A 14,404-nucleotide genomic window follows, 5' to 3' on the forward strand; every position below is an offset into this window, starting at 1 on the left:
TCCAATTTGTCGAGGTCACTCTGGGCTCCCCTATCCCTACCATCCAGCATATCAACCTCTCCCCACAGCTTAGTGTCATCTGCCAGGTTACGGAGCATCCAGATCATTAATAAAGATGTTGAACAAAACCGGTCCCAGGACTGACCCCTGGAGCACTCCGCTTGATAGTGGCTGCCAGCTAGAAATCGAGCCATTGATCAGTGCCCGTGGAGCCCGAGAATCTAGCCACCTTTCTAACCACCTTATAGTCCATTCATACAATCCATACTTTTTTAACTTGCTGGCAAGAATCCTGTGGGAGACCGTATCAAAAGGTTTGCTAAACTCAATATTTATCACATCCACCACTTTCCCCATATCCACCGAGCCGGTTATCTCATCGTAGATGGGAATCAGGTTGGTCAGGAATGACTTTCCCTTGGTGAATCCATGTTGACTGTTCTTGATCACCGTCCTCTCCTCCAAGTGCTTCAAAACGGTTTCCTTGAGGACCTGCTCCATGATTTTTCCAGGGACTGAGGTGAGGCTGACTGGTCTGTAGTTCCCTGCGTTCTTCTTCTTCCCTTTTTTAAAGATAGCCACTGTATTTGCCTTTTTCCAATCGTCCGGGATCTCCCCCAATCAGCACAAGTTTTAAAAGATAATGGCCAATGGCTCTGCAATCACATCCGCCAATTCCCTCGGCGTCCTCGGATGCCTTAGACCTGGGCCCATGCACTTGTGCATCTCCAGCTTTTCTAAATAGTCCTTAACCTGTGCTTTCACCACTGAGGGCTGCTCACCTGCTCCCCATACCGTGCTGCCCAGTGCAGCTGTCTGGGAGCTGACCTTGTCTGTGAAGACCGAGGCAAATGAAGCATTGAGTCCTTCAGCTTTTTCCACATCATCTCTCACTAGGTTTCTTCCACCATTCAGTAAGGGGCCCACACTTTCCCTGACCTTTTTCTTGTTCCTAACATACCTGTAGAAACCCTTCTTGTTACCCTTCACATCCCTCACTAGCCACAACTCCAGTTGCTTTTTGGCCTTCCTGATTACACCCCTGCATGCTCGAGCAATATTTTTATCCTCCTCCCTAGTCATCTGTCCAAGTTTACACTTCTTGTAAGCTTCCTTTTGTGTTTAAGCTCCCCGAAGATTTCGCTGTTAAGCCAAGCTGGTCGCCTGCCATATTTGCTATTCTTTTTGCACATCAGGATGGTTTGTTCCTGTGCCCTCAATCAGGCTTCTTTAAAATATAGCCAGCTTTCGTGGACTCCTTTCCCCCTCATATTAGCCTCCCAGGGGATCCTGCCCATCAGTTCCCTAAGTGAGTCAAAGTCTGATTTTCTGAAGTCCAGGGTCCATATTTTGCTATTCTCCTTTATTCTTTTTTTGAGGATCCTGAACTCAACCATCTCATGGTCACTGCGGCCCAGGTTGTCCTCCACTTCTTCTTTCCCTCCTAATTCTTCCCTGTTTGTAAGCAGCAGGTCAAGAGGAGAACATCCTCTGGTTGGGTCCTCCAGTGGTTGCACCAGGAAGTTGTCCCCAACACTCTCCAAAAACTTCCTGGGGACTTGAGACTATGTACCATTTTCTGGGGGCTTGTTTTTTTACCCAGCAGGCGTGGGGACTTCTGGCTACATGATGGCTTTTCCCAGACTTGGTTGGACAGGATTATTTACAGCTAGCCTTAGGTTTGTTCCTGGACGAATGAGGACAAGCCACAGGTTCCAGAAGAACCAGCTGCAGGGGCAGCAAGGGTGCCCTCAGCTGGGGCTGCCGTATAGTGGGCGGGTGTCAGAGGGCACACGGCACCTAATCAATGCCTCAGCACTGGATCATCTTTGGCAGAGCCGCTGTCAGGAGCATATTGAGTGACGAAGGCAGTTCCCTGGAGCAGTGGTTAACAGGGTTTATGTGGCTGTTGAATGGCTGCCCGTGGTGGAAAAAAAAGTGAGTCTGTAGCAGAGTGGAGGTGGGTATGGGCTGGGCTCTGGGATCAGGATAGGCCTTGATTCCCTCCTGCTGGTCTTTGTTTCTAGGTAAGAAGGGGTTTTCCATGAGCAACTGGGAGCAGGTCAGTTTTGTGTTCAGGCACTGTATCATGTCCTCCAGGTTTCTTGTAAGCACACACGGCCCTTAAAGAGGACTCAGTACTGAGAATTGGCCCAGAAAGTGTGCATGACTAGCAATCGCTCTCTCGCTGGAGTCTGGTTTCAGAGTTTTTTTGTTGAAGAAGTGCCGCTTTTAGGTCTGTAATCGAGTGACCAGAGAGACTGAAGTGTTCTCCGACTGGTTTTTGAATGTTATAACAGGCTCCAGCGAGAGACGGCTGAATTGGAATTAATTTGCAAACTGGATCCAATTAACTTAGGCTTGAATAGAGACTGGGAGTGGATGGGTCATTACACAAAGTAAAACTATTTCCCCATGTTTATCCCCCCTCCACCCCCCACTGTTCCTCAGACGTTCTTGTCAACTGCTGGAAATGGCCCACCTTGATTATCACTACAAAAGTTCCCCCCCACCCCGGCTCTCCTGCTGGTAATAGCTCACCTTAAGTGATCACTCTGGTTACAGTGTATACGGTAACCCCCATTGTTTCATGTTCTCTGTGTATATAAATCTCCCCACTGTATTTTCCACTGAATGCATCCGATGAAGTGAGCTGTAGCTCACGAAAGCTTATGCTCAAATAAATTGGTTCGTTTCTAACGTGCCACAAGTCCTCCTGTTCTTTTTGCGAATACAGACTAACATGGCTGTGACTCTGAAACCTGTCAGTATTAAACAGTAACTATTTTAAAAACCCTTTTCTGCTTATCCCAGTAATTCAATCAAAGTGCGTTTTAGGCTTAATATAAAAGTGGTGAGAAAAGGTCAATCCGTTACAAAGAGTAGATTAAAGACTAAATTAAGCATTTAAAATAATGTTAAATATAACAAATGTGTTTTGACTTTATAAGGGCGGGGGGGCGCACTCGGAGACTTGCTTTGTGAACGGGGTCACCAATTTAAAAAGTTTGAGAACCACTGGGTTACACAGGGAAAGGGGAGAGAGAGAGACTGAAAAGGGCCTGCAGGGCAAATACCTGGGGAGAGAGGTTGCCAGCTCCCAAATCTGCCCCGCTCCATGTACTGCCCCATCCCTGGGCTGATCATCCCAGTGCTGTGGGCCTGGATCTCCAAAGCCCAGGACATCACAAATCCCCCTCTCTGCCAAGGGCAGAGGCGATTCCTTCATGCCAAGCCCCTTCCTTACTGAATAATTGCACACATTCATTGGTGCTCCTCTCCCCTGCTTCTTTCTGCAACCCTTCTGCCAGTTGCAGTCGGCAGCAACACGGCCCGGGTTCAATATCTAGGGGTTCCTTTTCAACAACACAACAAAGAACCCGCTCGAGCCCCGACCCAGTAACCTGGGACCAGGGCCACCCAGAGGATTCAGGGGGCCTGGGATCTTCGGCGGCGGGGGTCCTTCCGCTCTGGGTCTTCGGGGCACTTCGCCGAAGGCACGGAGCGGAAGAACCCCTTGCCGCCGAAGAGCTGGAGCGGAGGCAGGTCTTTGGCGGTGGGTCCTTCACTCCGGGTGTGTTCGGCGGCACTGAAGGACCCGCAGCCGCAGTGCCGCCAAAAACTCTCGTGGGGACCCCTGAAAACTCTCGTGGGGGCCTGGGGCAAATTGCCCCACTTGCCCCCGCCCCCCATCTGGGTGGCCCTGCCTGGGACAATTCCACACCACCCCCTGGGTGCCTCTAGAGGGAATGCTTCCCCACTCACAAGCACCGAGTCTGAGGCTGTGTCTACACTCCCAGTGCCAACGACGGGTTCCGCTCGATAACGATCCACAGCCGTGCAGGCTGACACCCGTTCGTTTTCATCCTCGGACTCAGGAAAACCACAAAAGCCTCTTCTTTTGTAGTGGGCCAGGCAAAAATAAGGTGACACTACATTATTCTAGGTTTAGGCTGGATATTAGGAAACACTTTTTCCCTAGGAGGGTGGTGAAACATTGGAATGGGTTCCCTAGAGAGGTGGTGGAATCTCCTTCCTTAGATATTTTTAAGGTCAGGCTTGACAAAGCCCTGGCTGGGATGATTTAGTTGGGGGTTGGCCCTGCTTTGAGCAGGGGGTCGGACTAGATACCTCCTGAGGGCCCTTCCCACCCTGATCTTCTATGATTCTATGATTCTGATTGCTGAAAGCAGGTTTAGGGGGTTGCGTATTTTTGAAAGAAAAAAGCGATACTGAAAAAAGGAACACAGACAAAAATTGTCAGTAAAGGCTAATGTCCTGAATGGGAACTCAGCAGCGGTTTGTAACTGGGGGAGGCGTACGGTCTGAATGTGTATGACCCGACCCCGTCCCCCGCTCCCTCCCCGCCTAGCAGGAGGGCTTGGCACTCTCTCTGTGCATCGGTGTGATGGCTGAGCGGTTGACCAAGCAATGACAATCCAAGGAGGTTCCCTGAGTAGGTTGCACTCCTGAGGAGATTCTGTGCACGATATTTTAAAATTCTACACTTTTTATTTGTCAATAAATACATGTGGAGACTCCAGCACGGCAGTGAGGAGCACAGGCTGCTGGATGAAAGGAGGTGGGAGATCACCCTGCAGTCCCCTCTCCCCTCCTGGGAAACAGACTTCGTGGCAAGGCTGCACCCCTCTGCTGCCTACACCAGGAGCCCAAACCGACTCCCCAGAACTGCTCAGGAGGGGTGCGTGACCACTCTTGTGGCTTCCCTTTGCTCCCGCCCATCAGAAAGCCATTTTTCCTGCAGGGAAGCAAAGAAATCTACGTGGGGACATGAATTCTGCGCGTGCGCAGTGGCGCAGAATTCCACCCGGAGTAAAGTTTGAATCTTGCAGGTGGCTTTGCAGAGTATGAATCAGGCTGCCTGTGCCCCGGAAATACCACCCTGCTCTTCCAGGAAAAAAGACCCTCCTGCAAAAGAAGTCACATGACTGGAGTCGTAGCTAAGGCTCCTGGGTACTGTGAGTAAAAGTCGTGGACAGGTCATGGCCCCCGACTTATACCATAAATACCCCTGATTGAATCTTGGGGAGGGGGAATGTGGGGGGCCCACAGCACCAGGTGGGGGGAGGGGAAACTCCAGGGGGTCCACTGTTCCGCTGGGGAGGAGGAAGCCCCAGGGGCCCCCTGTCACTCTGGCCACTGCTGGGGGGCCCTCTGCTACTCTGGCTGCCCTGGGACAGCTGCCGGGAGCCACAGAGCTCTGGCTGGGGAGAGCCGCATTGGCCACTGCTCAGGCCGTCCCCAGAGCCAGCCACCCGGGGCCGTCCCAGCAGTGGCCGGTGTGGCTGCCCCCCAGGGCCGCCTGAGCAGCTGGCTCTGGGCGATTTAAAAGGGCCCAGGGGCCCCTGCCGCCACTCCCAGGGCTAAAGTGGCTTCCTGCCCACCCTTGCTCCAGGCAGAGCGCCCCTCCCAGAAGTGTCTGGCACATCCCTGCAGCCCCTGGGGGGGGTGTCTCTGGCACACTGCCCCTGCGCCGAGCGCCAATTCTGCCACTGTAAAGCTGCGGCCAATGGGAGCTGCAGGGGTGGGGCCTGTGGGCAGTTGTCCCCGGAGACCCTCCGCCCCCCCCCCCGCCACTTTGGAGCTGCTGCCAGATGGGGTGCGGGTCACTTTCAGGAGCCACTCAAGATAAGTGCCACATCCCAACCCTCTGCCCCAGCCCAGATCCCTCACCCCACCCACACCCAAACTCCCTCCCAGAGCCTGCCAGTGTCCCCCCCCCTGCACCCCCACCCCCTGCCCCAGCCCAGAGCCCACCCCCCCTCCTGCACCCAAACTCCCTCCCAGAGCCTGCCAGTGTCCACCCCCCACACCCCAACCCCTTGCCCCAGCCCAGATCCCTCACCCCACCCACACCCAAACTCCCTTCCAGAGCCTGCCAGTGTCCCCCCCTGCACCCCCATCCCCTGCCCCAGCCCAGAGCCCACACCTCATGCACCCAAACTCCCTCCCAGAGCCTGCCAGTGTCCCCCCCTGCTCCCCAACCCCCTGCCCCAGCACAGAGCCCACACCTCATGCACCCAAACTCCCTCCCAGAGTCTGCCAGTGTCCCCCCTCCCCTGCACCCCCACCCTCTGCCCCAGCCCAGATCCCTCACCCCCTCCTGCACCCAAACTCCCTCCCAGAGCCTGCCAGTGTCCACCCCCCACACCCCAACCCCTTGCCCCAGCCCAGATCCCTCACCCCACCCACACCCAAACTCCCTTCCAGAGCCTGCCAGTGTCCCCCCCTGCACCCCCATCCCCTGCCCCAGCCCAGAGCCCACACCTCATGCACCCAAACTCCCTCCCAGAGCCTGCCAGTGTCCCCCCCTGCTCCCCAACCCCCTGCCCCAGCACAGAGCCCACACCTCATGCACCCAAACTCCCTCCCAGAGTCTGCCAGTGTCCCCCCTCCCCTGCACCCCCACCCTCTGCCCCAGCCCAGATCCCTCACCCCCTCCTGCACCCAAACTCCCTCCCAGAGCCTGCCAGTGTCCACCCCCCACACCCCAACCCCTTGCCCCAGCCCAGATCCCTCACCCCACCCACACCCAAACTCCCTTCCAGAGCCTGCCAGTGTCCCCCCCTGCACCCCCATCCCCTGCCCCAGCCCAGAGCCCACACCTCATGCACCCAAACTCCCTCCCAGAGCCTGCCAGTGTCCCCCCCTGCTCCCCAACCCCCTGCCCCAGCACAGAGCCCACACCTCATGCACCCAAACTCCCTCCCAGAGTCTGCCAGTGTCCCCCCTCCCCTGCACCCCCACCCTCTGCCCCAGCCCAGATCCCTCACCCCCTCCTGCACCCAAACTCCCTCCCGGAGCCCACCCCCCCTCCTGCACCCAAACTCCCTCCCAGAGCCTGCCAGTGTCCCCCCCCTGCACCCCAACCCCCTGCCCCAGCCCAGAGCTCACACCTCCTGCACCCAAACTCCCTCCCAGAGCCCACCCCCCCTCCTGCACCCAAACTCCCTCCCAGAGCCTTAGCAGAGCTGTGGGGGTGCGGGGGGAAGGGGAGGGAGAGGGGAGGAAAGGGGCAGGACTTGGACCCGTTCTGGGCACCACCAAAACTGATATAAACCTGGCCACCCTGAGCCTGAGCCAGTCCTTGCAGAGCTCTCTCCTGACACGAGGGGACTCTGGGGGAGAGGGTGGCTGCTGGGGCTTTATTCCTGCCTTTCAGGACCGGGGAAGGGTCACGCAGGGCGAGAAGGAATAAAGGGAGGCTGAACGCTTTCCGGGGCAGTCGGCAATAAAAGCCGAGCTAGCAGAGGATGGTTTCGATCCATCGACCTCTGGGTTATGGGCCCAGCACGCTTCCGCTGCGCCACTCTGCTGCCCCCAGGAGCTCCCCACAGCGGGGCAGGGGAGAGCTGTGGCCATGGGGTTTAGGCGCTTTCTAGGAAGGGGCTTGTACACGGTGCCCGGTCTCCAAAGCCGAACTCAGAGGCCATCTCTGCATATTCCCAGCCGGGAAAACCGGCCCCTTTCCCCTTGCTTTTCTCCTGAGACGATCCAGCCGGTCTCCTGCCCCCCTAGGCTGTGTGTGTGTGTGGGGGGGGGGTTCCCCGGTCCCCGAGTGTCCGAACCCCCCTGCGAGGGGCCCGGTGGGGCAGGGCCAGGCCCGGGGAGGAGCCGCCCCTTCCTGCCCCCCCAGCCCGGGAGCCTTTGTGTGTTTGCAGCGGGGCCATGGCCGGGGCCGGGAGCTCAGCGCGGGGGCGGCTCCAGCCCGGCGGCCCGCGGGGCAGCGCGGAGCGGGGCAGGGCCCGGGTGGGCGGCGGGGGCCGGGGACACGCGTGGGGCGGACGCGCTCCTGCCGCGGGGGGGCGGGGGCCGAGTGTCCCGGGCCGGTGCCACGGAGCCCGGGAGGAGCCCGGAGCCCAGGCTCGGCCCGGGAGCCAGGGGACGGGGGAGCCGGAGCTGGGGGGGGGTCCAGAGCCGGAGCTGGGGGGGTCAGAGCCGGAGCTGGGGGGGCGGCGGCTGGTGCTGGGGATTCTTGGAGCTGGGAGTTTGGGGCGAGTCGATTTACGGGGTGGGGGGGCCCGGAGCTGGCGATTGGGGGGATGTTTGCGGGGGGGGGGGGCTCCATGTTCAGATCTGGCCCTGCGGGAGCATTGGGGGTTGGAGCTGGGACTGTCTGAAGTTGGCTGCTTGGGATGTGAGCGAAGTCCGGGCCCCCCCCCGGGGGACGTGGGGCGCTGGGGGTCGGGCTGCACCCAGCCGGGGGGCCCTGCGTTTCCTCGGGAAAAGCTGGTCCGTGTTTCACCCCGTCTCCTCTCAGTCTGAGCCCCCCCCGCTCCCCTCCGACTCTGTACAGGAGTCTGCAGGGCAGGACGGGGCTCTGAAATCTGACAGCCCTTTGTAGCAGTTTCCTCTCCTCTCCCCCCATCTTCCAGGAGCCCCCACGAGAGCATCGGGCCCCTCCGGGCAAAGAGAGAGAAGCCGCCAAAGCCGAGGAGCAGCGGCAAAGCCAGGAGCTGCTGGTGGGTGCCCAGGGCCCCTGCCACTGCGGTTTGCCTGGCATAAGAACGACACGGTGAACACAGGGCCCACCCCGCCAGCCTTAGCCAGGGACCCGTCCCCACCGGAGCCCAGGGTCCGACACGGGGGTGACACGGTGCCCGCAGGGTGCAGGAGGCTGCTGGGCAGGAGCGGGTCAGTCTGTGTGAGCCCAGAGCCCCTGCCCACGGGCTGTCTGCGTGTCACAGTGACCGGGGAGCCTTTCCCGCACCTGGGGGGAATGGGGAGGAAATGCGGTCTGCAGAGATGGAGGATTTGGCTCAGTGCAAGTTGATGAGGTTTTGGGGGGAAGTGTCCCTCCTGTTGGTGATGTACAGCTCACCCCGGCCCTTATCCCTCCTCTCTTCCTGGGAAAAACGAACTTCCCACCCCCCACCGCAAGAGATCTTGTGTTCTGGTAAATAACTCTGTCACCCGCCCCGAGGCGCATTTATGATTCTCCCCAGGTACGGAGCAGATGAATGTCCGTGCGGATAAATGCAAAGTAATGCACTTTGGAAAAAGTCATATCAATTATGCACAGAAAATGACTGGGTCTAAATTAGCTGTTGCCACTCAAGAAAGAGATCTTGGCATCACGGTGGACATTTCTCTAGAAACATCCACTCAAGGTGCAGCGTCGGTCAAAAAAGCGAACAGACCATTGGGAATCCTGAAGAAAGGGAGAGATAATAAGACAGAAAACATCCGATTGCCTCTCTATAAATCCATGGTCTCCTGCCAACAAAAAACTTCCACCCCACATGAGCGGCAGCTGTCGGTGGGAGAGCGCTCCTGCCGACAACGTGCTGTTCAGCCCAGCACTTTTCGTGGGTCAAAATTTGTCACTGGGGTGTGTGTTTTTTAACACCCCTGAATGACAAGTTTTGCCGATGAAGTGCCGGGATAGACAAAGCCTGAGGCTGTTCAGCTTGGAAAAGAGATAACTAAGTGGGGGGGATAGGATAGAGGTCTATAAAATCATGACTGGTGTGGCAAAAGTAAAGAAGGACGTGTTATTTACTCCTTCCTATAACTCACGCACTAGGGGTCACCCCGTGAAATGAATAGGCAGCAGGTTTAAAACAAACAAAAGGAAGTATTTTTTCACACACTGCACAGTCAACCTGGGGAACTCCTTGCCAGAGGATGTTGAAGGCCAGGACAATAACAGGGTTCAAAAAAGAGCTAAATAAGTTCATGGAGGACAGGTCCATCAGTGGCTATTAGCCAGGATGGGCAGGGATGGTGTCCCTAGCTTCTGTTTGCCAGAAGCTGGAAATGGGCGACAGGGGATGGATCACTTGATGATGACCTGTTCTGTTCATTTCCTCTGGGGCAGCTGGCATTGGTCACTGTCGGAAGACAGGACACTGGGCTAGATGGTCCTTTGGTCTGACCCAGTATGTCCGGTCTTATGTTCTGTGTTCCCCTGTTACTGAGCCGCCCTCTCGCTGTTGCAGAGCCAGATGGCAGCCGAAAGGCAGAAGATGGTCTGGGAGTGGCAGGAGCTGCGAGGGTTTCTGGCGGAGCAGGCGCTGCGGCTGCTGTCCCGGCTGGAAGAGCTAGAGAGAGCCATTGTCCAGAGAAGGGATGCGGGCATCTGCCGACTGTCCCAGGAGATTTCCCTGCTCGGGGAGCGGGGAGGAGAGAAGGGGCAGCCGCTGCTGAGCCAACCCCTGCAGGTCAGGCTGTCGTTGCAATGATCACACGCAGCGTTCCTATAGGAGCGTCTCCGCCCCAGACCCCAAAGCACTTTACAAAGGGGGGTCGGGTCAATTATCCCTATGGGACAAAGGGGGAAACTGAGGCACAGGGCGGGGCAGAGCCCTGGACAAGGTCACAAAGTGAGTCTGGCAGCGGTGCCAGGGATGGGTCCTGGGAGTCCTGGATGCTGCAGCCCCAAGGCCTTCTCTCCTGGAAATGTCTGTCTGCATTTTTACTTGGAGGATGAAATCCCCTCCCCCACCATGCTGAGGTCCTGAGCCAGGCCTAAGGCCCCACTCACACCAGGTTAATGGGTTCAGTGGGGCCAGGGGCCTTCTGGGTCTCTCAGCACTGGAGGAATTGGGTTCTCAATGCAGAGAAATATCTTCTGCCTGTAAAGTGCCTGGGGAGAAGGTTTCCTCACTGGCGACCTGCCAGCAATAGGGGAAAGTCCCTGGTAGGGGGTGGCAGCTGCTCTGGGAATGTAAACCTGAAATTCCCCTAGTACCCGAGGCTTCAGTGGTGACTCCCCTGCAGAGCAGGAGGCCTCCCCACCCAGGGACGTTCCCCCTGACTGTCTCCTCTTTCTCTCCCTCTTTAGGGTGCTGGGAGCACTGGGGGCAGGTAAGTCCTGGGCTCCACTTTGCTCCCCGTCATGGGCCGTTAGGGTTGATAACTGCACTGAATAGGAAGCTGCCCCCTGCCCTTGGAGCATGTGATTCTGCCTCCCGCAGTGGCTGACTCAGGGAGGAGAAGAGCCGTTCACGGTCTGATCGCTCAGGAGGTCACAGCAGGGCTGCTAGACACAGGGCCGATGGGCCCGACCTGGCCTGTCTCCCGGCCGCATCCCGTGTTCTGAGGGCGCAGAAACTCAGCATTTGAATTTTTTAAAGTGGATTGCTGGCTCCCCGCATCTCCCCAGCGTAAAGGGAGACAGCGTTGCCTTGCTGGGGCTGCCCGAAGCCGTAGCTCAGAGAGCGTGAACTCTCCTGTCCCCTGTTAATGTCTTCGGGGTGTCAAGTGAAGTGAGGACACTTTGATGTCAACATTCAGCGTTCCCTGGCTGATCACCTGAGCAGGTGGAAAGGGGAAGGGGAGGGAGTGAAGCCTTTGTGGGGTGGAAATTGGTGGTTGCTGTAGGGAGGGAAGAACAGAGGAGAGACACAAGGACAAGGAAGCAAGAGAGAAATGGAGAAAGGAGGGGAAGAACTATCGGGGGCCCTACAGGGGAGTCCAGGAGGGGGTCTGTTTTCCTCCTGAGTGACGCTGAGTGTGACAGACAAAGGCTTAGCAAAATACTAAGAATTAAAATTGTATTTCCTATATGAAGGGCAGATTCTCACCTTGTCCTTTGCATGTGGGTGTCCCATGGAGAGCAGTGGGTGTTCTGCTGTGAATGGAGCAGGGCACAGAGTCCTAAACTGATGCCCTGGCCCACTGACCATAACGGACAGCGCAATATGACCCTCTCTGCCAAATGAGCTGGATGCCCCAGGGTTACTGCTTCAACTGAAGGGCTCGGGGGGGTTGGCATTAAAGGGCCCAGGTTCACTCCCTGGTGGGGACCTGAGCTCTGTCTGTGGCCACTGTCAGCATGTAGGACCTGCCCAGGCTTCGGTCTGTGTCTCCTCCCCTTCCACATAATCCCAGTGCTGGTGCCCCTTGTTACTGCAGTCAACCAGCGTGGGAGGTGGCTCAGCACCCCACAGAACCAGAGCGTCCCGGAGAAAGCTCCTGAACAATGTCTCCGTTCCTTGCTCTGGTGTCTCCCCACTTCCCATCTCTCTGGAGAGCCCAGGGTTGAGGGTGGGTGACTCACGGTGACAATGACCATCTCGGGCTACAAAGCTCAGATCCAGGTTTCCTGGAGTTTGGGGGTTGTTGGGCTCAGGGTCTGGGGATCAGGCCTATTTCTCACCCCTCCTCCTTTCCCCAGCAGGGAGGATGGGGCGTTTTGGAAGCCGGAGCCGGGGTTTGTGGAGCTAGAGAAGAGACTCAGCAATTTCTCTCTGAAAAGTGCCGTCCTGCAGGAAAGGCTGCTGGGATTCAAAGGTGAGTGGGAGTCTGGGGGTGGTGTCTCTTCTGGTTAGAGCGACCCTGGCCCTGGGGAGGAGTCGGGGACGCTCGGGATGTCACTGACCCCAGGCTCCATCTCACAGCCCCAGCTCCGCGAGTCGCCCTTCCCCATGGGAGTCGCCCTGTGAGGCTGGCTCTGTCTCCAGTGGCTGCATTATCAGCCTCAGATCTCTGTCACCATCTCATAGTTAACAGCAGTTACATTAATAACTAATGGGAACCTCCCCAGGAAACCGAGGGCCTGAATTCTCTTCTCTCTCTTCCTCTCCTTCCCCTAGAGATGCTGCGACTGGAGCTGGGCAGCGACACAGGTACGTGTCTGTCTCTGACGGGTCATGGGCACATTTCGGACCAATAACCCTTTTATAGAATCATAGAATATCAGGGTTGGAAGGGACCTCAGGAGCTCATCTAATCCAACCCCCTGCTCAAAGCAGGACCGATCCCTGACTAAATCATCCCAGCCAGGGCTTTGTCAAGCCTGACCTTAAAAACTTGTAGGGAAGGAGATTCCACCACCTCCCTAGGTAACGCATTCCAGTGCTTCACCACCCTCAGAGTAAAAAAGTTTTTCCTAATATCCAACCTAAATCTCTCCCACTGCAACTTGAGACCATTACTCCTTGTTCTGTCATCTTCTACCACGGAGAACAGTCTAGAGCCATCCTCTTTGGAACCCCCTTTCAGGTAGTTGAAAGCAGCTATCAAATCCCTCCTCTTCTTCTCTTCTGAAGACTAAACATCCCCAGTTCCCTCAGCCTCTCCTCATAACTCATGTGTTCCAGTCCCCTAATCATTTTTGTTGCCCTCCGCTGGACTCTTTCCAATTTTTCCACATCCTTCTTGTAGTGTGGGGCCCAAAACTGGACACAGTACTCCAGATGAGGCCTCACCAATGCCGAATAGAGGGGAACGATCACGTCCCTCGATCTGCTGGCAATGCCCCTACTTATACATCCCAAAATGCCATTGGCCTTCTTGGCAACAAGGGTACACTGTTGACTCATATCCAGCTTCTCGTCCACTGTCACCCCAGGTCCTTTTCTGCAGAACTGCTGCCGAGCCATTCGGTCCCTAGTCTGTAGCGGTGCATGGGATTCTTCTGTCCTAAGTGCAGGACTCTGCACTTGTCATTGTTGAACCTCATCAGATTTCTTTTGGCCCAATCCTCCAATTTGTCTAGCTCCCTCTGTATCCTATCCCTACCCTCCAGGGTATCTACCTCTCCTCCCAGTTTAGTGTCATCTGCAAACTTGCTGAGGGTGCAGTCCACACCATCCTCCAGATCATTTATGAAGATATTGAACAAAACCGGCCCCAGGACCGACCCCTGGGGCACTCCACTTGATACCGGCTGCCAACTAGACATGGAGCCATTGATCACTACCCGTTGAGCCCGACAATCTAGCCAGCTTTCTATCCACCTTATAGTCCATTCATCCAGCCCATACTTCTTTAACTTGCTGGCAAGAATACTCTGGGAGACCATGTCAAAAGCTTTGCTAAAGACAAGGAACAACACGTCCACTGCTTTCCCCTCATCCACAGAGCCAGTTATCTCATCATAGAAGGCAATTAGATTAGTCAGGCATGACTTGCCCTTGGTGAATCCATGCTAACTGTTCCTGATCACTTTCCTCTCCTCTGCGTGCTTCAGAATGGATTCCTTGAGGACATGCTCCATGATTTTTCCAGGGACTGAGGTGAGGCTGACTGGCCTGTAGTTCCTGGGATCCTCCTTCTTCCCTTTTTTAAAGATAGGCACTACATTAGCCTTTTTCCAGTCGTCCGGGACTTCCCCTGATCGCCATGAGTTTTCAAAGATTCTGGCCAATGGCTCCGTAATCACTTCCGCCAACTCCTTTAGCACTCTCGGATGCAGCGCATCCGGCCCCATGGACTTGTGCTCGTGCAGCTTTTCTAAATAGTCCCGAACCACTTCTTTCTCCACAGAGGGCTGGTCACCTCCTCCCCATGCTGTGCTGCCCAGTGCAGTAGTCTGTGAGCTGACCTTGTTCTTGAAGACAGAGGCAAAAAAAGCATTGAGTACATTAGCTTTTTCCACATCCTCTGTCACGAGGTTGCCTCCCTCATTTAGTAAGGGGCCCACACTTTCCTTGAC

The 14,404-nt window shown here is 56.3% G+C and overlaps 1 protein-coding gene and 1 non-coding gene across 4 annotated transcripts in view; one reads left to right on the forward strand and one right to left on the reverse strand.

Annotated features, from left to right (window-relative positions):
* Positions 1-7,265: 7,265 nt before the first annotated feature.
* On the reverse strand, positions 7,266-7,337 carry TRNAM-CAU (transfer RNA methionine (anticodon CAU)). The gene has a single exon. It is a non-coding gene; the product is annotated as a tRNA-Met (tRNA).
* Positions 7,338-8,240: 903 nt separating this feature from the next.
* Positions 8,241-14,404, forward strand: part of LOC141978953 (uncharacterized) — a 215,637-nt gene continuing 209,473 nt past the window's right edge. Inside the window, exons 1-5 of one of the 3 annotated variants that reach the window (XM_074941354.1) lie at positions 8,241-8,483; positions 9,963-10,184; positions 10,808-10,830; positions 12,143-12,258; positions 12,561-12,593. In XM_074941354.1, coding sequence (XP_074797455.1) covers positions 9,969-10,184; positions 10,808-10,830; positions 12,143-12,258; positions 12,561-12,593 — 388 coding nt within the window. In that variant the 5' untranslated portion in view covers positions 8,241-8,483; positions 9,963-9,968. The remainder of the gene's footprint in view (positions 8,484-9,962; positions 10,185-10,807; positions 10,831-12,142; positions 12,259-12,560; positions 12,594-14,404) is intronic. The other 2 variants (XM_074941356.1, XM_074941355.1) reach the window with 2 other exon arrangements.

The sequence above is a fragment of the Natator depressus genome, chromosome 28 (genome assembly GCF_965152275.1).
Source record: "Natator depressus isolate rNatDep1 chromosome 28, rNatDep2.hap1, whole genome shotgun sequence".
NCBI classification, from domain to species: domain Eukaryota; kingdom Metazoa; phylum Chordata; order Testudines; family Cheloniidae; genus Natator; species Natator depressus.